The 24748-nt window shown below is 36.6% G+C and overlaps 1 protein-coding gene across 1 annotated transcript in view; it reads right to left on the bottom strand.

Moving 5' to 3' along the window:
- Positions 1-7680: 7680 nt before the first annotated feature.
- LOC126184510 (ceramide kinase) overlaps positions 7681-24748 on the bottom strand; it is a gene marked incomplete at its 5' end in the record, with an annotated part of 98681 nt that continues 81613 nt past the window's right edge. The window contains 3 exons of the mRNA XM_049926903.1: positions 7681-15040; positions 18663-18765; positions 20319-20482. Of these exons, the coding sequence (XP_049782860.1) occupies positions 18675-18765; positions 20319-20482 (255 nt within the window). The remainder of the gene's footprint in view (positions 15041-18662; positions 18766-20318; positions 20483-24748) is intronic.

Genomic DNA, 24748 nt, shown 5'->3' with positions numbered 1-24748 from the left:
CATGAATTCTTCAGAAAGATAGCGTGCCTTCACCTATCTTATAATTCACTCGTATACAAACTAGTGTTGTGGGGTAGACTCTTTTATGTACACATAAAAATTAATTAATTTGACAATATAGAGTGTTATAATCATTGTTTCTTGTTGTTGTCCATTATACACAGAATATAAGTAACTTATTTGTGTCCTATATTGTTACAAATTTATATCAAGTAAATTTAAAAAATGGCAGATCAGTATCACCACACATAATGGTCCACATGACAACATTACAGAAATACTCAGCAACCTCCAACAGAAACATTTGAAGGAAGATATTGAGCATCATGTGAAAGGCCACTTCCAAAATCCAGTAGAACCAAATTGTTACTGTTTGCAGTCTTTGTCAACAATTAATATTTGAATTATTGAAATTAATATAAGGAAAAATAGTTAAATTTCCATTCCCTGTATCCTCTGTGGAATTTTTCTTTATTATTGATGACTAAGTTTGTAAAAGGAATCACAAAATAGGTTGCAAAACGTACTCATTGATGAACATTATATTTCTTTAATGTCCTAACCTCTGCTTCTTATTGCAGGAAAAACAGTTCTGAATTCCATACAGACTGTTTATTATTGCCACAGTTACAAACTCAACTGAGAATATATCACAACAAACAAAAGAAAATGACAGTGCAACTCGCATCTTCTTCGTGAACATACACTCCTGGAAATGGAAAAAAGAACACATTGACACCGGTGTGTCAGACCCACCATACTTGCTCCGGACACTGCGAGAGGGCTGTACAAGCAATGATCACACGCACGGCACAGCGGACACACCAGGAACCGCGGTGTTGGCCGTCGAATGGCGCTAGCTGCGCAGCATTTGTGCACCGCCGCCGTCAGTGTCAGCCAGTTTGCCGTGGCATACGGAGCTCCATCGCAGTCTTTAACACTGGTAGCATGCCGCGACAGCGTGGACGTGAACCGTATGTGCAGTTGACGGACTTTGAGCGAGGGCGTATAGTGGGCATGCGGGAGGCCGGGTGGACGTACCGCCGAATTGCTGAACACGTGGGGTGTGAGGTCTCCACAGTACATCGATGTTGTCGCCAGTGGTCGGCGGAAGGTGCACGTGCCCGTCGACCTGGGACCGGACCGCAGCGACGCACGGATGCACGCCAAGACCGTAGGATCCTACGCAGTGCCGTAGGGGACCGCACCGCCACTTCCCAGCAAATTAGGGACACTGTTGCTCCTGGGGTATCGGCGAGGACCATTCGCAACCGTCTCCATGAAGCTGGGCTACGGTCCCGCACACCGTTAGGCCGTCTTCCGCTCACGCCCCAACATCGTGCAGCCCGCCTCCAGTGGTGTCGCGACAGGCGTGAATGGAGGGACGAATGGAGACGTGTCGTCTTCAGCGATGAGAGTCGCTTCTGCCTTGGTGCCAATGATGGTCGTATGCGTGTTTGGCGCCGTGCAGGTGAGCGCCACAATCAGGACTGCATACGACCGAGGCACACAGGGCCAACACCCGACATCATGGTGTGGGGAGCGATCTCCTACACTGGCCGTACACCACTGGTGATCGTCGAGGGGACACTGAATAGTGCACGGTACATCCAAACCGTCATCGAACCCGTCGTTCTACCATTCCTAGACCGGCAAGGGAACTTGCTGTTCCAACAGGACAATGCACGTCCGCATGTATCCCGTGCCACCCAACGTGCTCTAGAAGGTGTAAGTCAACTACCCTGGCCAGCAAGATCTCCGGATCTGTCCCCCATTGAGCATGTTTGGGACTGGATGAAGCATCGTCTCACGCGGTCTGCACGTCCAGCACGAACGCTGGTCCAACTGAGGCGCCAGGTGGAAATGGCATGGCAAGCCGTTCCACAGGACTACATCCAGCATCTCTACAATCGTCTCCTTGGGAGAATAGCAGCCTGCATTGCTGCGAAATGTGGATATACACTGTACTAGTGCCGACATTGTGCATGCTCTGTTGCCTGTGTCTATGTGCCTGAGGTTCTGTCAGTGTGATCATGTGATGTATCTGACCCCAGGAATGTGTCAATAAAGTTTCCCCTTCCTGGGACAATGAATTCACGGTGTTCTTATTTCAATTTCCAGGAGTGTACTTTCTCGACAAACATACAAAAGTTACCCTGCTTTATTCAGCTTTTTTGATGTGTCACTTCTTTTATTGGTAGGTAAATATTCAGATTCCCCATCCGAGGCCCACATTCGGCCATCTTGACAATCATCCAGCTCAGATAATTAATTGACACTTGGTTTTTTTTCTTCAAAATTAAATATTTTACTTAACTGGCAATCACTAACTTCAACATGTCAGTCAAATTTGGTACAAAATAATCTTGTTTTACCTCCTCTTCAGTTCAGTTAACAGCTTAATGTCTTTTCTCATGCACAAGCTACATGATTTCAAGCTGCATAGTGTGTGAAATCAGTAAAGTCCTATTTCAGTGTTAAACATAAAAGGAGTTTGTCTCTCACTAAGAAGTTGTAAGGTCATTCTTTGTGAAAGGTTTTCGTCTCTGCCAAATCGTAGTTTCTCTTAAGATTTTACAATTTCAACTATTAAACCATCTGTGAAACCAAACAGTGAATTCACACGCTGACTTAAAGCATCTACATTTTTCATCCTAGAATCAGATTGGTGTTGGATACTGTAGGAACATTCTTCTAAGACGACATCATCTTGAGATTTTTTTATAATAACATAACTCCAAATACTTCTTTGCTTTCTTCTGTATGTAGTTCAGTTTACATGTTTTGCTTGTAGATTTTTAAAACTGGGTCCAGTGAAAAGACGTATGTGAGCATCTCAACTTCTCATCTCAGCTCTTGTTCACATTTAAATTTCAGATTATTCCTCAATAAATCACTTAAGGATATGCCAATTTAAGACGAAATTGACAAACATTTCATGAAATATCCTGAACAAGCTTAAGAATTTTTAACATTGTGCAGTGCTGTCAGCAGCTGTGATAATTAAAAATATAACACGTCAGCCTCAGTTGCAAATAGAAACCAATCTTTACCTAGGTTTCAGCCAAAGTAATTTGGCCTTCTTCAGACGTTATTGACACTAAACTATTGCAAGCCCAAGTTTGGCCATGTCAAGTATAAAACTATAGCACTGTAGTACCCAGTCATAAACAAACATTACTTAGCTGATGAGAAACAGCAGGCACCACTGCACAGATAAGGTCAGTAGTCCGCGAGAGCTGCACCGGAGCTACTCACAGCGAGCAGCTGTGTACCGAGCATCGCTAATGGTCGTGCACATGTGCATGTAGAAATATAGATGCATAACAGTAGCCACCTTTATGTTAGGAATTGAATTAATATAACCATTAAAACAGTTAATAGCTTAATATGTAACCAAACTTACTTCTGAGGAGAACTAGAATCCTATAAACAGATTTGGAGCTCGTAAGAAAAACTAGCTATTAGTAGGCAAAATTATTTCTCAATTTTGAATACATTACTAGTTGACTAAAGAAAGTGGAGTCAAGTGTCAATGACTGCAAAGGCAACGTAACATCAGGGCTGGTGAAGAAAAGGTTAAAAACCTTTGAAAAAGTTCTTATTTCTCAATTGTAGCTGGTCATTAAGTAGGTTTTCTTTCTCAAGCAACAGGTGTTTAAAGATCTGCAACTCCTCAAGAATGTCAAGTGTAGTGCCTTTAACCTCACAATTTAATAGCTCTGTGTTATTTGGTGGATTGGGAGCATGGGCCAATTGAACAAGGTACTCAGCAAAAGTAGAGCCACACATGCCATCACCACTTTTTGTGGGTGTATGTTCGTTATTTTTAGCTGAGAGGGCTCTCCCTGTCTGGCCGATGTAATAACTCGGGCAATCACTACAGGTGATTTTGTACACCACAGAACGAGATAATTTGTCATTAGTATTCTTTAACGAGTGGACCAAGTTCTTTTTATGGCTGTTATTCATTGAATATGCAATCTCAGTCACCCTATTTCATAAAATGCTTTGCCTATGAAGGGAATAGAAATGAAGCTAGTGGAGTTATCCTCTGGTGCAACACCTAGTGTAGATGAGGTCGCAGTTTGTTTACCTGTTTTCTTGTCATAGAGCTGTCTCACAATATCTGGTTTATATCCGTTATTGTAGGTGATAATGTCTATGGTTTGTAACTCGTTCTGCATTGCATCTGTTGAAAGAGGAATGGCGAGCGCTCGGTGTATGGAAGAATGCCATTGTGTGGGCTTGGGGTTGTGTCGAGTCGGCTGGGATGATACACCGAGCGCTCGCCACTCCTCTTTCAACAGATGCAATGCAGAATGAGTTACAAACCATAGACATTATCACCTACAATAACGGATATAAACCAGATATTGTGAGACAGCTCTATAACAAGAAAACAGGTAGACAAACTGCGACCTCATCTACACTAGGTGTTGCACCAGAGGATAACTCCATAGCTTCATTTCTATTCCCTTCAGAGGCAAAGCATCTTGTAATATAGGGTGACTGTTAGAGAGCCACGGCTTTAAGATTGCATATTTTACGAATAACAGTCTTTAAAAAGAACTCGGTCCACTCGTTAAAGAATACTAATGACAAATTATCTCGTTCTGGGGTGTCCAAAATCACCAGCAGTGATTACCCGAGTTATTACATCGGCCAGACAGGGAGAGCCCTCTCAGTTTGATATAAAGAACATATACCCACGAAAAGTGGTGATGGCACGTGAGGATCGACTTTTGCCGAGCACCTTGTTCAATTGGCCCGTGCTCCCAACCCACCAAATAACACAAAGCTATTAGATTGTGAGGTTAAAGGCACTAGGCTTGACATCCTTGAGGAGTTGCAGATCTTTAAACACCTGTTGCCTGATAAAGAAAACCTACTTAATGACCAGCTACAATTGAGAAATAAGAACTTTTTCAAAGGTTTTCAACCTTTGCTTCACCGGCCCTGATGTTATGTTGCCTTTGCAGTTGTTGACACTTGACTCCACTTTCTTTAGTCGACTAGTAATGTATTCAAAATTGAGAAATAATTTTGCCTACTAATAGCTAGTTTTTCTTACGAGCTCCAAATCCGTTTATAGGGTTCTCGTTCTTCTCAGAAGTAAGTTCGGTTACATACTAAGCTATTAACAGTTTTAATGGTTATATGAATCCAATTCCTAATGTAAAGGTATCTACTGTTATGCATCTATATTTCTACGCGCACATGTGCACGACCGTCAGCGATACTCGGTACACAGCTGTTCGCTGCAAGTAGTTCCGGCGCAGCTCTTGCGGCCTGCCAACCTCGTCCACGCAGTGGGCCTGCTGTTTCTCTTCAGCTAAGTAATGTAGATTTATGACTGCGTACTACGGTGCTATAGTTTTATACTTGATACGTCCAAACTTGGGCATGCAATAGTTTAGTGTCAATAGCATCTGAAGAAGGCCGAATTATTTTGGCTGAAAATTAGGTAAAGACTGGTTTCTATTTGCAACTGAGGCTGATGTGTTATATGTTTAATCCTGAACAAGTATTTGCAGTTGGTTCCAACTCATAAAAATGCCATCTCCTCGAAATCTACTTCCTGTCACTTACACTAAATTACTCGAAAATGCCCTCAATATCACAAAATGACAGAGCAAATTTATTCTCTGTTTTTTGAATTTGAGTCATTTTTAGTCTTTCTCTCCAATAAACTGAATCTTTTGTTGCTACCCTATTCTTCATTTCCCACTAAATCATCATCATCATCATCATCATCATCATCATCCTCACATTCCCACTGTTAATTTTCAGCAAAAGTTTTTCTATATTGGGTAAATAATAACAATTTTTAGCAGTCATTTCATTTTTTGTCCCACTAACTACACACAATATTTTGCACATTACTCCCAACTCCACTTCTGAAAATGTCCCTTCAATGAAATACATCTTAGCTGCATAATCACCAGGTTTTGATTGTAAAGTAAAGCCAGCAAATTCTCTCATGCTCTCTTGGTTGTAGCCAATGCAGAGGTTAAATTTTCATTTACTTCTTTAATTTTACCTAACATTGCCATTTCTAGATATACTTGCTTCATTCTACAATACGTTCACTTTTCACTATCTTCCAAAATAGCTTACTCAAATCTGTTATAAGTTCTGAAATTTAATGTGCAGGTAAACCTGCACCTGTGAGTTATGAACTGTTCCTGTCATAGATCCAAAATCCACACAATTACATGTCACTACATCGTCACAGGCAAAACCGGCACTCGTGAAAGTTCATCGTACACGTTGTCATTAGGTGGTCAAAAACTGCACCATCATTCAGTTAGTGGCACAAGAGTCCCCAAAAATGTGTATGAATAATGGTTCCAATTTTTGGACAAACTATTTAATATTACCACAGTTACACACTCTACTGATAAATAGAAACAAAAGACCGTGACGATGCAACACATTTCTTTTCCACGAACATACAAAAATTGCTCTACATTACTCAGCATTCCAAGTGTTTCTCTTTTCTTGTCAGCTGGAAAAGTTTTAAATTCCCCATCTGAATCCCACATTATTATTCTTTGTCTCTGACACAAAACCTACTGCACTTTCTATTTTTTTTTTCAGTTATGTAATTCTTGTTTATCTTTATTTGTGTGGATAGTTGATATCCATTAATATCATGGTTAAAATGTAGACTCCAGTATGAAGAAGAATCATTTACTGTGTCATATACATTCCACCAGTCTTTCCTGACAGATTAACAAGTAAGATATCTGCTTTGAATGACAATGTTCTAACAGTTGAGCTACCCGAGTAGGGCAAACAAGCTACCTCAAGCCTTGCACGCTCACATACACTGGTTATTTATCTGCTGTCTCAGAGCTATGTGTCCAAGTGGAGGTGTGTTCCACAACTGTAATTTACAATGTTACGAGTTTCTTAAGCTCATCAATATGGCAATATAATCACTAAGCTTAATGGAAGAATAAAAATATCCAAAGGCTCTTGCAACAAGTTTTTATTTTGTTTATAATGGAATGTACTTCAACAAACATATGTGTAAATTGTACAATGCATTTTTCTTAAAAATTAAAAATGCATATTTCACAATAATTATTAAGCACTGGTAGATATACACCAGAGGTAACAGTTAGCACCATTTACAGCAGGAGAAATATCTAAGAACAATTAATACTGCAAACAAAACTGATTTATCATTATCCAACAGTTTATGTAAATTCTTATTTTCATTAATGGATGAAAAAATGGAAAAATCTTAGCACAAAATGTTCAAAAAACATAGTTGTGATACAGCTATGCAATGCAGCAGCATATAATTCATCTCAAAGTATGCTAAAAACTATTACTCTTACTCTCACATGCAGTAAAGTTACAGTATTCTTGCCACATAGTTAAAATAACCATTCAAAGATCTGAAAATATCCTTACTCCCATCACCATTCACCAGTTTAGCAAAAATATAAATATCTGTCGTGCCAAATAGAATATTTTTGAGCATTTCAACCATATTTTAAATAGTTCATAATTTTATAACCTGTAACAATGATCCCCAAATTGACTACAATCACAATTCCTTATACGAATAGTACATCTTCCCACATAATTGTTCCATAACACTGAATTATTTTGCTGAGTTACTCATATGCTTCTCAAATTTCGTTGATTTGACCACAGCAGAAGTTTTTTTTTTTTTTTTTTTTTTTTCATTCTTTATTTACACACATTGCTGTAGAGCCACGTTTCCAAATTTGACGTACTTTGAGTTCCTTTTTGTAATAGATACCCAAATGTTACATTCCTTCGAAAGTAATGGAGTGCATAGTTTGGTTTTACAATGCTGTTTACAGGGTATGCTTAAATACATATCTGAAACAATGGTGATGAGCTTCAGGTTGGCTTCTTACATTAATTGCAGACTCCATATGTCGATGTTCTGAATTATTACCAATTACACTCATTAACAAGAGATAAAAAATGAGACAATAAGAAAAATACAAAGCAAGGATAAAAGATACGATTCAAATATATGGTAGAATTTATGGTCAAACACATTTCTGATACTGAACATGAAATATCAAATATTTAGAGAAGCAGCATAAGAAATATTGACACTACATGAAATAACCAATATGAGCTTTCTGGGCTTTATGGCAGATGATTCACACTTACACAAATGCAAGAAGACTATTCCTGCTGTTTCAAGGCTTCTAATCTGAGTAAAAATAGAAATATTTCTACACATAGGCAGCATTGGTGGGAAAGTAGAATACTGTCTACAAAAAAACCCAAATTTTATGGTGTTTCACTCTACATTTTATCAGTACATACATATAAGCTCTACAGTCTTAATATGCACCCATTCAACTAAAAACAATTTGTTGGGACTTTAAGTAAGCTAGAAGTCATTTTCACTTTATTAAACAGAAGAAAAATGAGAAAATTAAAATTTTAACTCTTGTGAAATACCACCTAATTTTAATTTCATTTGTTTTCTTATTAGTAGAATTGTATAATGCATGACAATAAAGATTTATACATACTGCAGAGTTTGGGCAATTTAAATCATTCCTTTAAATTATACTACATAAACAGATAATGAAGTCTGCTGAGAAATAAAACACATTATATACACAAATACATCAAAGAATAGTATTTAAGTTAAGTAGATTATTACAAAAATATTACAAGAATTGTGGGTATTCCACCCACTCAATGCCTGCAATGAGAGATTTACACATATATAAAGCAATGACTTGTCAGTACAAAAAAATGGCATATTGCACTATGTTTCAAGTCCACCTTTAACTGTAGGTTCCCCATAACTGTCTGGGTTAGTCATTTGAAAAGTCAGTGGAAAGTAAGGGTATACCACCCCCAACTGGATCATCCCCACTAAAGCACTGTGGTCTTCAAAGCCAACTTTCAGATTGAGAACAGCTTTCAATTGATAGTACATAAATCTCAGTTTATGCCACCCCAATAAATTATGTAACTAGAAATCAAATATGGACTGAACATATTAAATTAAAAACATTATCTGATGCATATAAGTGCAGGCTTGAATGGCTGGAATCACTCTGAATGAAATTCTCCAGGACATGTGAGTGAACTACTACATAACATACTACGATGTTTTGGCCACTGCAGCAAGTGGCTACCATCAAAGTGATGATGTATGCTTCTGATCAAGCGTCAATGCATTTATGTTATGGACTATGGCAAGTCTTTGGTCTCTCTCCCTCTCCCTCCCCCCCCCCCCCTCTTCTTTTCCCATACCCTTTGACAGGGACAGCAAAGAAGTCAGAACTTAATTATAGTAGTGGAGAGAGTGTGCCAGAAGTGTGTTGAGTCCAATAAACTACCTTTTGTCCAACATTCCCTTGCTTCCAACATCCACTTGCCACACGAGTTCCATATCTCTGTCAAGCAATAAAAAAAGAGGACAGGCAGCAGTGTATACCTCTGCTGGCAATCAGTAATATACATCACCATCCTGATAATCATTGCCCACAATAATGTCCAAAATGCTGGTCCATTTTTCACATAGACACATTCACACAGCTATCACAATTTATTTCAAATTTCCTGATGAAGTATTAAAAACCCTGCTATAAAAATTTACAAAAACAGTTCATATCTTTTTTTAGCATATTCTTAATATGAAGTGAAACAAAGCATACGTTTTATCTCTTAGAAAATCACTGCTGTAGCTTATTAAAAATACATTTATTTATTGTAACACCATATCTTAACAGTTTCACATTAATGTAGTCTTTTTCCTTCTAAGGTAATATCTCTCCTATATTTACTGACATAAAATTTGGGTTTTACTGCAAAGAGATTGCCCTTAAAAAAAAAAGGGGTTGTGTGTCCTCATTTCATAACAATCAGTTCAATTTAAGTTTATTTTTTAGGCCTGTATACTGAAGATCAATATAAATGTGATCCAGTTGCACAATTGATGGTACACAACACCAGTTGGAATGCAACTTCATGAAAACTATAATTAATCCCCGACTTATTTGTTACTAAAAATTAAGTAGTAGTTAAAAGGCAAGAATTTGACAACATGCTGGGCATAATACAGCTGCAACAAAATATTTTATTCAAAAAGAGTGCTAACAGAATGGAAGAGGTTATCCAATAACATAAAAATCAATAGCAGAAATACACTTGCTCATCACAGCCTCATCCACAAAGAAAATGTAAATAATTTTTTAATGTGGATGATATCAAACATGTTATCTGCATTGTATTCCACTAATTGCAAACTAAAAAACTATATGTCACTGTTCAATAATAATTTCATATAAATCATTTCTGTGTGAGCTCCTATAAGAACATAACATACAATTCACTTTTTAGACATCATTTACTTAAACAGCAATAACCACATCACTTCTACAACTGTTAACTTCTTATTATGGCCTATACAGCAAATGTAAATCTCTCATCTTCACAGAATGGCTGTCTTCCGTATATTTTGTTGCATGAATAAACCTTCCAAATTAAACATGCTCTTATACATAACTGATCTTCAATCTCGTATTCAGCAGATAACAATAAAAAAATCACACTTTGGCCACTTTGTTTCTCTTTCTCGTCTTTCTTCAGTGTGCCAAACATCCTTTTCCTCACCTTGTTATATGTAATTACTCTATCAGCGTGGTACTTGATAGTAAAAAATAATGCATACCCATATATTTAAGCCTTCAAAATGACAATCATTTCCAATATTTATAACTTAGTTACCCACATGCTCTGCCATCCATGTGCAAATTGACAGCTGACTGCATAGCTTTATTGTCTTTCATTGTGTAGAATGAGCTATCACCTGAGGAAGCTGACATGAATGAACAAATTCACATCTGGGATGTTTCCAACATTTTTACAATATTTTTATGAATAAGATGTTGCATTAATGTGTATCTTATCAAACCTCAGAGAAATTAAATAAAATATTTGTCAAATAAATTAATATTCCCAAAGACACCGTAAAAATTGAAATATGATCTCTTAAATAAAATGTTTTTATCATTATTAATCCAGAAAAAGCACCTTAAATTCATTCCACATTTTAAGCTAATAAGAAGAGGAGAAAGTTAAATGTTAATTATAACTCTGTTAACAATAATTCCCTACTTTGTCTAAGAGAGTAGTTCTCTCAGTTCCTTTTGGTACTATTTAGTCTGAAACCACTACTTAGGTCTTGTACATTAATACCTCATTACATAAGATGAACAATACATAATGAATACTGAATAAATTGTGAAGATATTTCACAAAACTATACTGTGCAGAGAATTTTGTCAGCCATCCAAATTTTTAAAGTGTGGTATATTTCTATACAACATGGTTAGAAGAAAGGACTAATCAATAGTTACATTTTAATGTTTTAGAATAATGCAGTAGTTTTTTGAGAAAACAGTCATTCAATTGAAATCACTATCTAGCAGCTTACTTCCCGCAGAGTCCCTCTTTACTGTGGAAGCACAGTATATGTCTTCTTAAATGTATTAATAATACTGACTTTTGTATATAAATGAATTCATTGAAAATTAATTACTAATTAATTACATACAAACAGTACAGACTTAAATGTTCTCAAAATAATATTACCTAAACCAGATACCAAGGCCTAAGGCTGAAACGCATTTAACTGAAACTCAAACCTCTGGAACTAATCATTAGCTTCCTTGATGCTCTCAGATTTGGTGAAGCCAAAGTCTCTGGTGGAATCCTCTATTGCACACGCGATTAGACATATGTATGGAATCTGCACATTGCCTTTAACCATCTGTTATTTAACATGAAGCAGATTCCAGAATACAAGTTAATTAAAACTATTCACAGAAAGTAAATTATATGTTCATATTCAGCAAAGCTGAACAGTAATGGATAAAGGTAACATTAGAAATGAAATTATAATATTTAAAAATATAAAGCAATTTTTATAGATTAAACAACCAGACATAGCTTAATCATTTACTTTTCATAGAACATAATGATTTTTTCCATTTCTCTCATACACTGTTCACGCAAAAATCACATGTTTTTATTCGCACACAGAGTTTGATCAACTTAAAGGGATTACAATTTCAATAGGAGATCTGTGCGTTTGGATATATTCTCACTAAGAGCATCACTTTTCCTGTGAGGCAAAGTATACTGAAACACCAGTGGCCAAATTAAATGGCCAGTTGTGTTTCTTGACGCCAAAGGAAAAGTCAAATTCTATGTCATAGTTAATATTAATTTTAACTGCTGACATTTCACCAAAAAAGTACCTTTCACTCATTTCATACACTTTGTCTCTCTAATATAGTAAAAGTAATAATACAATACCAGGCAATAACTTCGTTGTAGCATAAGTCTTTCATGAACAATGAAATGAATGATAGATACTTTGGATTTTTAGTATAAAAGTTACAAAATGGCAAAATAATTTTGTTTCAATGTATACAAGGTCATGGCACTGTAGTAACATAAATTATGAGTACATCAAGACTTATGTCAAGAAAATGAACCTAAATGAATTCAAAAAAATTCTTGAGATATTTCTGAAATATTCCATATCTAAGTATCCTGTAGGAACTTCATACACAACCTTGTGGTATCACATGTAATTTATTACTTAAACCTTACTTCACAATATGTCGTTAAGTTGCAGTAGCATATGATATGCTGTCAAATCTTCACTTTTTAAAAGTTAGCCAACACAAGGAAAATAAATATCACAATAATTTCAACATTAAAATTATGTGGTATTTCTTGAATAAATTCACTTATATATTGGTACTGGTATATAGTATTTCATATCTATAGATACTTTTTGTCACTTGCATACATGCACCACAAAACATTGCACCTTGAACTGTCATCACATCCCTCTGCAGAGGAAATAAAGTTTTTTTAACTGTCTGTTAGTAAAAACAGTAATTTTTATGTTGAAATTATGTATGAATACAATTACAAACAAATACATGAACAATACACACTTTCAAAACTAAGTAAAAATGACTTGTTAACTGCAAGTGTTCACAAGTAATGTGAAACTCTCTACCTGCAGGTCCTCTTTAATACTGAAACACATAATAATAAACATGCACTCTGCTTACCTACAGCAGAGAAAATTATAAATGACAATGTGTTGTGGTACAGTGATGACAAAATACTGCATTTTACAATATGTGTCTAGAACTTCAGTTGATTATTACGGACATTCTGTGACAAAATGCTCATTCATGCAAAAGGAATTCATTAATCCGGCTACTTGACTAAAGACAGATCATTAGTACAACAGCATTCAGTCTATCACTAAAAACCTGCCCAATCTCTTTGATGATGTTTCCTCAGTCTGCCTGTACTTTTTTATACTGTTTGCCCTTCCAGTATGCTCACCAACAGCTAAGTATTAGTGCTTACAAAATGTGTGTTGTGACCCTGGGTATCAGTTGCAATATTTAATATTTTAGCAGCACAGCTGTAAGGTATTTATATAGGCACAAGAAGACAGCACATATTGCTGTATCATATTATCAATGTTTTGTGAATATTATCTTACTAAGGTGAAACTAAGTTGCACATACTGTATAACAATGAAGAATATTTTTCAATCACATTATGTTATCATTTCAAGGGTCTTTAAATCACATTCTATTTATAGGAAAGCTTCATTCATCACTTTAGAGCTCTTGAAAGAATTAGGTGCAGAAGATGACAGTAACTGCTTTGAGGCCCAGAAGACTACTTTAGCAGCTGTGCACTACATTTAGTTTCCTGTTTTACACATTGTACATATATCTCAGTTTTACACTATTGTTAATGAAATGAGGGTGTTACAAATGCATGGCTGAAATATCTATGAAAGAACTTAAAAAGAGAGAGCAGATAACTACAATAAAGATTCTTTTTCTTTTTTTTTTAAAAAAAAGGAAAGGTTTTTTAGCTTAATATTTTTTGTCTCTTTCTGCATTTCACCAGACACATAAAGAATGGGAAAATGACTGTCTACGCTGGTGAATTCATAATGCACATATTTTATCACATTCAATAAATTAATTTCAGTGATATTATTTTCATGTTATAGTTGTTCATGTTTCTATCAGTAGCACAGACAGTTTCCTATACTGTGACAAAATCTCTTAATTGGCATAGCAGTCAAGCTGGTATTATTTACCATTCATAAGGTCTGTGATCCTCCCTACAGATACTTCATCGTATGATAAAATTCAGTTCAACAAGTAAGATTTTATGTGACTGAAGTAGTATGTAACTTCAAGCATAATAATGCATCTACAGATTTTCTGACTTTTTTTTTTTTTTTAGAAAAAGTTCTCTGTTGCCTTACCACCTTTAGTCTTCAATAAAAATAATATCATGACAACATGGCAGCTGTAGTAACGTGAGGCATAATTGCAGCTGTTGTCACGTGAGGCATAGTTACTTATCAGTACTTATAAATCAACAAAGTCTAAAGATTGGTAAAACAGTTCCACAGACACTAATTGTACGTGCTGTCATTATCAGTCTACATCTAAATTGTGAACAAGTTGCTTGAAATATGCTTGCAGTTTGCAGCAGTAAATTGCTGAAACACTATGAAGTGGGACTTGTCTGTTTAAAATGTCCAAAACATTAAACTGAAGTTTGTCAACTGTCTCTAGAGAATAAATAATTAATCAAGAATAACCTGTCTAGAAGATGGTCAAAGGATCTAATGGCACATCACAGAACCAGATGCCACAAAATTCACCCACAGGATATCAAAACACTTTGACTTCTAGTGTGTGGATGACATGCAACATAGCTCATGCCCTGTCCTCCTCCACACTTTTCAACTCATCAATGGTCCACACATCTCTAACATTACAGAATTTTCTGTGCAGTTTCCACACAACATGAGCTAGCAACTATATAAACATATCTGGCTAATTCTCTTCCAAATCCATCAATTCAACATCTGCTTCTTCTACAGAGTAGATTGCCACAACCTGATGAAGAGTGGAGTCTATTCGGCTCCAGATATATGATGTCAAATCTGCAAAAGAATTAATTTTACATCAGTTACAAAGGAAGAAGAATCAGAAATGTGAAACAGAAGATGTTTACATAGACATTCTGCAAGTAATCTGTGTATGTCTTATTTTTAACTAATTAATATAGTTGAGAGTTTCAGACTGTTAGTTCAGAAATGAGAAGTTCGTAAAGAGAATCTAGACCGTATAATGATCTGACCTGTGATTTACTATCAACAGATTCAATAACATGCATTATTTCTTCACTCATTTCTATGTAGCTTAAATATTATTTCTATGGACAGTAGATTCTGCAGTCTTAGGTACCAGCAGAGAACAAAATACCAGCTTTCTTAATAATAAGAGATGCTTATCATTAAAATAAAAAGCGCTTTGTTCCCACAATTAAATTATACATATAACAATGAACTTGGGTGGTACATCAGATGAATAAAACTGAACCTATGACATTACAGTCCTGATGTTACCATATTCTTCCCAAAAGATAGCTTTCTCAGGAAAGAAACTAATTAACTCTTCTACTGTATGGGATCATTCTCTCTCTCTCTCTCATATATATATATATATATATATATATATATATATATATATATATATATATATATATCCACTGAGGTCTGAACCACACATTATACACTGATGAGCCAGAACATTATGACCACTGTCCACCCCAAGACTGAATGCCTCCTTGTAGTGTTGTGGGCACGTGACACAGTAAGGAAAAAATGTAAGTGGAACAGAGATGAATGGACAGTCATTATAGAAAAGATACGGGCCACAAATGCAGAAATCTACTTGGGCACATTGTTGTGGTGCTGCAGCTGGAAACAAGAATCTCTGAAATGACGAATTTGGTCACTTTATGGTGTACTACTGTTGTGAGTACCTATGGAAAGTGGTTGAAGGATGGTGAAATAATGAGTAGGTGGTATGGTATTGGATGACCACATCGCATCACAAAACGTAGAGGTTGGATGATCCCACACTGGGTAATCCAGGATAGGCAGCTATCTGTGGCAGATCTGATGACCGAATACAATGCTGGAGCAGGCACAAGTGTTTCAGAGTGCACCATTCAAAGGCCGTTCTTGAACCTGGAGCTCCACATTGTACAAATTGTTCCTGTGTTCACCCAATGACATCAACAGTTACGATTACAGTGGGCATATATCACTGAGTTTTCACTGTGGATAGATAGAAGTGTGTCATGCAGGCAAATGGCTACATGAAAAATGCCTGATATGTATCTAATGGAACACATATAGAGTGTCAGCTGTGTGCCCATAAACCACCGTCCTGCAATTTGCGGCAATTGTTTGGCCTGTGCATAGACGTCTGGTGCCACGTACTTCTGGAATCTTGCCGAGGACTTGTAGATTCCGTGCCAGGCATAATCACTTCCGTACTGCATTTGAAAAGTGGAACAACACGCTATTAAAAACCTGGTCATAATGTTATGGCTCATCAGTGTATATACAATTGATGACAATTCAGGAGACCCCCACCTTTTTACTATACCAAACAGCATAACAGGCAAGGAGACATAGTGATTCTAACATACTATCAACTCCCATGCATCCCTACAGTATCATACAGGAAACAGAGAGATACCAGTTCGATAAAAATTAGGGGCTATCTATAGATGAATTTCAAGCAAAAATGGTTTAACAAAAAGGTCCAGTTTCTTCTACCAAAAAAACAAGAAAGGAAACTATTCATCTATGAGCATCACAGCCAGTAATAACAACATTCTTCACAATGCACAAATTTTTGTGTGACACGATGCGGAGATCATAAACTATTTTGTAACTGATCAGCAGTTTTCCTTTTCCCATGACGTTTTAAGCTCTTCACAACTGATGCGTGCTTTCCTATATTCCTGTTATCATAGTGTATGTGAATGGAGATTCCAATAAAACTTGAGATTGTCAGTTCAACTATATCTAGGCATACATTTACAATGAACATTTGGTGGGTCACAGAGGAGTCAATAATTACAACTTCAGATAAGGATGAGACAAAACCTGTTATTATATTTATTTATTGATATTAACACGATTTTATGTCTATATGAGATCCATTTTATGTGCCAATGTAGTCCTCGTATTTACACTGAGACCCAGACAAATCATTCCTGTTGTTTCTGATTGTCAAACATTTAAGTAAAATGAAAACAGCAAACCATCTGGCCTAGATTTAAAAGCACTTCTGCATTGATGAGGCAGATGAGAGGGAGCCTGCTTTACAACCTCTGTTATGAAGCACTAGAGGCCGCTGACCCCAACTATTTTCAGATTGCCCACGTGGCAGTTTCCACTCACCACCTCAGTGAAGCACTAGAAAGGTGGCAACTGTGTGGTGTTGCAGGTTGCTGATGGTTTTCTCATAAGTAAATATTTCATTATAATTGTCATCTCCACTAGTTTCAACAGCTACGGTAGACATAACAACTAGAAATTAATTTAAATGTAAGACAAATATAAGCTATCTGTGATGTCAGTGCTGACAATTTGCTTTATGCATACATTATTAATACAATCATTAGGGCATTTAATCTTCTGAGATCCACAGTGCCAAATTTCAGGCATTACCTCTCACCCCGGACAACCCAGTAGCTGACGGCCTTCACGTAACAACAAACAGCAGCGGCATTTGCACCGAGTTGTCAGTGCTGACAGACAAGTGACACTGTGAAATAACCACAGAAATCAATGTGGGATGTACGACGAACGTATCCATTATGACAGTGTGGCTCAATTTTGTATTAAGGGGCTATGACATCAGACGACTGACACAAATGCCGTCGTCCCGATTTCAGTTGGCAAGAGTTGACGGTAGAATTCAACTGTGGCACAGACCCCGTGAAGCCGCGGACCCAAATTGTCAACTAAGCACTGTGCAAGTTGGTGGCAGCTCCATAATGGTGTAGGCTGTGTTTATATGGATCACTGACTGGAAATCATTATGCTCAGCTACTTGGAGATCATTTGCAGCCATTCGTGGACTTCATGTGCCCAAACAACAATGGAATTTTTATGGATGACAATGCACCATGTCACCAGGCCACAATTGTTTGTGATTGGTTTTAAGGACATTCTAAATGATCCTGTCGAATTATTTAGCCACCCAGACTGCCCGACACGAATGCCATTGAACATTTATGGGACACAATTATGAGGTCGGTTCTTGCACAAAATCCTGCTCTGGCAACACTTTCACAATTATGGATGGCTATGGAGGCAGCATGGATCAATACTTCCGCAGGAGACTTGTTGAGCCCACATCCACTTCAAGTTGCTGCAATATGCTGGGCAAAAGGAGGTCTGACACAATATTAGGAGGTATCCCACGACTTTTGTTACCTCAGTGTACATCTGATTATTGCACAGGATATGAATGCAATATATCCTATACCCTAAGGTTTATTGTTGGGCCATCCACACAGCTTCAATTCTGCCAGTACCTCTATCCCATTTTTTAATAATATCACTTTCATTTCAATGTGCACATCCAATTAAAAAGAAGACACTGATATACTGTTCTTTGACAATAACTATCAAAAACACACCGTGCTCGGAATCTGTGGTTAATAGAAACGTAATCTGGTTCGACAGTGACACGTACCTAAAAACAGCTTTAAAAGGAACAGATCTTGCACGAAGGCTGTTCTTCGTCGTCGTTCTCGGGGATGCCTCGTGTGAACACGTCGAGCAATTGGCAGTGAACCCTTAAAAATATTGGAACTGTATGTGAGCATATACAGAACAAAATAATAATATATATTTGCTGTATTTATCATACAGTCTTTCATTGCAATTAAAAAAAATATATCAACTGTTAATTCTTAGCATCATTTGCAATAGGTATGAATGATTAAATGAAGTAAGTATACAAATAAAATTTCACACTACAAAGAAATGCATATGTTCTTTTTACGTCTGTTTCATTTTATTGTTTGTTATGTGGCACAATAGATCAGTTGAGTACATTAAATGCACAAGTGTGTGTTAGGCCCAACACAAATGACCAGTTGAAATTTGCTGAAATCTTGCAACTGACCTACGTTAGTAACAGATTTTAGGTGGTTTGCTAGAATCAGACAAGCACTGCTGCATTAGACTTTCTTTTCATCCCAAATAAACATGTAGAGTACACTATAATTATATTTTCCAAGAATAAAATACATTCATATGTAGTTATAAAGATGATTAAGAATTGAAAAGGGAGCTTATCTCAAGATACACAAGATTATACAAAAATTTTCCCTCAAAAAAAGCTTCGAAAGTCAGTGTTAGGAGGCAGTGGATCCTGATACGTGGCAACAAGTGTACAGCAATTAAGCAGTTTCATTTCTCTCTGCTTTCAGAAGTGGCTTAAGCTTTTCCAGGAATTGAAGTAAAGTGTAAATATATACCTTCATCTCAGTAGGAGAAAAGTGGTCTGAAACTGTACAGTAATACTCTCTTGCCCAATTTCTCAGATAAACAACCATAAATAAGGATGACAGTAATTTTATATATATATATATATATATATATATATATATATATATATATATATATATATATATATATAAACACACAGGATGTTTATGGTTTCAGTGTTGATTATGACATAAATTTAACTTTCTATAATTCGGACAGAAAAATCCTATATGACGTGTTCCACTTTGGAATAGTTGGTGACTGCACCATATCTACAATCCACACTGCAAGTTCTGACTTTCCTCAGTTCTCATAATTCCTTGTCCAAAATGTAATTCATTTATAGTACTGAAACCCAAATTATACCAAGTAAATTTTTCTTATCACGCATATATATTTTTTATTCTTTTATAGGAATGAACGACACACCAATGATTCCACTTAATAATACACATACAATTTGCTTCACCTGCACACTTATGAAACAAAAGTACCAAGGTATCCAGCAATGGTAGAAGTTCTAGTCGGTAAATTTTTAATTTAACTAAGTTGAATGCTAGAAGATTACACGTACCTGAGAAGAGAAAATGTTACACTGCTTATAACTCTTTATGTATACAGCCTGCAAATCCTTACCAAAAACTGATGTGTGTATGAGGAGAAGGAGACATTGTCAAGTTTCACTGATATACAGAAATAAGCTTTATGATTAGTGGTATTTTCCTCCAGAGTTAGAAGCACACATGTTATGTAAATTCAATAAGATAATTGTCAAAAAATTATTACTGTTAATAGTTTTCACTGGGACTCTAAAATACAGAATCTGTATCAGTATTTTCTTGAGAAATATTTTTACCTGACTCTCATGTTAGCCTCCCACTGCACTTCTCCATCACAGTTCCACACACTAATCCCTGGCACTAAACGTGGAGAGACAGGGCTCGAGTCTGGTATATTGTCAGCCAGTGGTTTGAAGGAAAACTCTCGAGCTCGATGCACTTCCACAAATGGCAGGTCAAACTAAATTAAAAAATTCTTTATAAATGCAGTTATCAATGAAAAACAATAAAATTGCATAATAAATTAATTTCAGTAACATTTCATTCTGTAAGTAGGTAATGTGATGAAAACTGTATTGTTGATGTGTATAATAAAGTTCTTACACAAGGTATACCTTTCATGTGTAGCACAATAAAGAGTCAAGTAACTGGTGAATGGGATTCTGGCCTGGCTGCAAATAGCCTTTTGTTCACCATAGCACTAGAAGGGGGAGGGTGGCAAGCTCACTGGCACTTTTTACCCTTGGGAAAGACCCCCAGCAAACAATACAATAGTAGACCTAGTGGACCTGGAGGGACTGGAACTAGGAAAAACCCCACTCCTACCCAGGACTGAACCTGGGCCCTCCAGGGATGAAGTCTGGTGTTCTACCAGCTAGACCAACATGACCACTGTGTAGCACAGTCCATTTCAATAATATTTTCTAATGTGATGTCAGCATGTGTGTCAATTTACTCTCTTTCCTGGCAGTTGTTTTTCTATGTTCTCAAAGTAGTGTGCCTTCTTCATCGTGCAAAAATTCGCCCTTGTGCAACACATCACTTACAATCTATCTTTACATTAGCATGTTAGATGATAACATAATGCGAGGTCTCTTCAAAAACTTATGGAAGATTCATAATTTCGCACCAATGGTGTGTTTACTGTGTAACTGCTGGAAGTTTCATTGTTGTATGTCTGTTAGTTATTTTCAGTGTTGTACTGAGTGGAACATTGTGTTGCACAGTTTGTGAATTTTGAGGTGTCAGAGTCAGAGATGCAAGGCATCTGCATTAAATTTTGCACGAAACTCAAGAAAACCTTTACAGAGACACACCAATTGATACAGGAAGCCTACGGCGATAAGTGATTAAGCCACACGCGATGTTATGAATGGTTCACACGGTTTAAAAATGGCCAGATGGAAGTTAATGATGACCACAATTTACGATGCCTTTCGACGTCTACTGATGACACTCGTGTCAGGAACATCGACAAAATTGTGTATTCCAATCAAAGACTGACTGTCTGAGAGATTTCAAAAGAATGTAACATTTCAGTTGGAGTATATCATGAAATCCTGACACAGCATCTTGGAATGCATCATGTTGCCACCAAGTTTGTCCCATGCTTCTTGAGTCAAAACCAGAAAGACATTCACCTCACAATCTGTGAAGAGCTTTTGGATCATGCAAATGAGAATGAGATGTTCCTTAAGAGAGTGATAACAGGTGAGATGTGGTTCTACAGTTATGATGTTGAGACCGAGGTTCAATTTTCATAATGGATCAGGAAAGTTTCTCCAAGACCAAAAAAAGCCACACTTAGATTTTTCTTTGATTTTGAAGGATTAGTTCATCACGAATTCATGCCACAGGGACAAACTGTTATTCAATGGCATTATCAGGATGTGCTGCGATGCCTGCGAGAAAATGTGAGAAGGAAATGGCCTGAAATGCAGAGAGACAATTCGTGGCTCTTGGACCACAGTAACACAACCGCACATTCATCCCTGTTGGTGCATGAGTATTCATGGACCTTGCACAATTATTTTTATTTCCCAAGTTGAAAACACCATTAAAAGGAAGAAGATTTGCAATGAGAGATGAGATAAAAGAAAATTCACAGATGGCACTTCACACGATCCAGCAAGAGGCGTACCAAGACTGCTTCAGGAAGTGCAAATGGCATTGGGAGCAGTGTATCAGTTGCGGAGGAGAGTATTTTGAAGGATACCATAAACAATATGTAAAAGGTAAGTACTGAAAATTTTGTGGGCAAAGTTTTGGAATTTTTTGAACAGACCTTGTATACAGAATTTCTACATGGTGAAGGAGTGCAAAGGAGACTATAAAGCTACAGCTAGATAAAAGGAGGAAGAACAGCACACACAGACATCATACTAAAAATTATGAAAATGAGAATCAATTCTTGAAGTATATTGTGCTGCACGTGACAAAATGTAACAGGTGCAGTATCTTTATCATTTAAACCATTATTGGCACAGATGCAGATTTTCTAAAAACACTGCTTATGATGGCTGACATTAAGTTAGAATGTATTTTGCTTGTCAGTGAAAAATTTCTAATAATTTCTATGTGAGACATTTAAAAAGTCTCTAAAATAGATGCAACATATCGTAGTTTACATTTTCTCTCACAGTTAAAGAGTTCTTCCATCCATTTAACACACATTCACATCTCAGCCCCACATTTTATCAATGAAATTTGATATAACAAAATATGTCAAAAACATTGTTCCAGTAACATGTATGCAGACTACAGCTAGGATCTGTAGATGCTGTAAATGAAATATTGCACAAAAGTGAATTTTATGTCTTTGTTTAAGTGTGGGCCATATAAGTTCATCACTCAAAATTTTTCTTAAATATGTCAATATATAGCTGTTAGTCAATATATAGCTGTTACTAAATATGTACTATGCAAATAATTTAATCTGACAAGATTTTATAGCATCCTAGACTTTATGTTTCACTTCATTTTCCAGTTAAATTTATGATTGCTTTTCCTGAAATGAATAACATATTCTTCCTTGTGTCAGCTATCTCATACTGAGAATAATTACAATAAATAATTATTTCAGTCAGAGAAAATGTTATTCTCCCTCATTAGAAATGTCTCATGCAGATGATGGACAAGGGAGCTCTGCCACATACTTCCGAGTTACCTGCCTGTGAATAATCATTTCATTTCTTATTTGTGGTAGTGTACGACATGCACTACTGTCAAAGAGTTGAAATCAATTGCAACTCATCCTGAGATAACTGTCAAGTGGCAGGCAATGCTACCTGTACTCTGGAACAGCTATACCATACACTGCTTTGGCCACCACCACTTGGTTCATTCCATAACTACCTGAAGTGATAAAATGACTGACCAACCATGTCAGTGCTATCATCCTATGCAGATCTAGTCTGTTGTCCATTCCCTCCTGTGTATACCAACTGTTGAAGAGTGATGGTTTTCCAGACACATTCATGGTTTTTTGTTATTGCCTTAATATTGTAACTTGTGTCACTGCAAAAGTTCAGTGATGATGAGCATTAAGAGATACAAAAAATACAGTATTACATGACATTCACAAGCACTAGAAAAAAAGAATTCATTTCATGAACTACTGACACAGTCAGTCAGTGGGCATATTAACCATCAACTAGCTATATATCTAACCATGTACCCCACATTTTCACTTTTCCAAGAAGTAAAATATGAATGGGATTCATGTCCACCGTGTGCTTACACGATTTTGAGGCATTCTAGGTGTATACCTTCAACGCAATGAGGTTCTTTCGTATTTCTTTTCATGAACTGCATTTAAAAAAAAAATCCTTTCTTTCTGGATGGAAACAGAAACTTTCCAGTTGTTAAAAGTTTTGGCTCCATTAACTGAACTGGTCTTGCCTTGTGATGACATTTGTGTCCCGCTTAAAAAAACAAGCCTAGTCACAGGATTTTATAATTGACAGAAGAAACTAGAGCATTCTTATCAGGCTTGCATTGATAACTTTCATGACTTAAACTGTAACTACTACTTCACAGGTACATATTTCAAATACCAACAATCCTACACACTCTTACTTTTCCCAGTTCAGGAAGTTTGTACATTTGCAGACACTTTGTGGCATTTATCAACACATTGCAACTTTACAACAAACTCACCAAGCTGCAACCCCAAAAATATACATTAGTTCATCTTACTGGGAAAGACAATAAGATTACACTGCCCTGTAATATTACACTGGTGTTGCAAATCAAAGAAAGTGCATGTGGAGAACCAAGCATGAAGCTTATGAATTTGAAAGTGAAATTCTATGTAAAAATCTGACAGAAAATCCAAAGAAGCTTTGGTGTTAAATTAAGTCAGTAAAGAGATCAAAGTTATATATCTGGTCACTCGGTGAACATATGAGCCCAGACGTATGAAACTGGCCAGATGAACAGCAAAATTACAGTTATTGAGGTAAGTTAGTACAAGATAGAAAATAAACTAAAATTGGTGAACACAGGAAAGGCAACTGGTGTGCTGGTTTATACATATATCACATGAAAGAAACTGCTTCTTTTCCAGCAGGAGTCTATCATTAGTGGTACAATACATTCAAGTGATTTTAAGACAGTGCAGGTCATTCCTACTTTTGAAATGGGTCCTCAAATGCATACACAACTATAGGTCTACATCTCTGCTGTCAATCTGTTGTAGAATTCTGCAGAATGTTATGTGCTTGCA

The sequence above is a fragment of the Schistocerca cancellata genome, chromosome 4 (assembly GCF_023864275.1).
Source record: "Schistocerca cancellata isolate TAMUIC-IGC-003103 chromosome 4, iqSchCanc2.1, whole genome shotgun sequence".
NCBI classification, from domain to species: Eukaryota; Metazoa; Arthropoda; class Insecta; order Orthoptera; family Acrididae; genus Schistocerca; species Schistocerca cancellata.
This window is presented reverse-complemented; position numbering and strand designations above follow the sequence as displayed.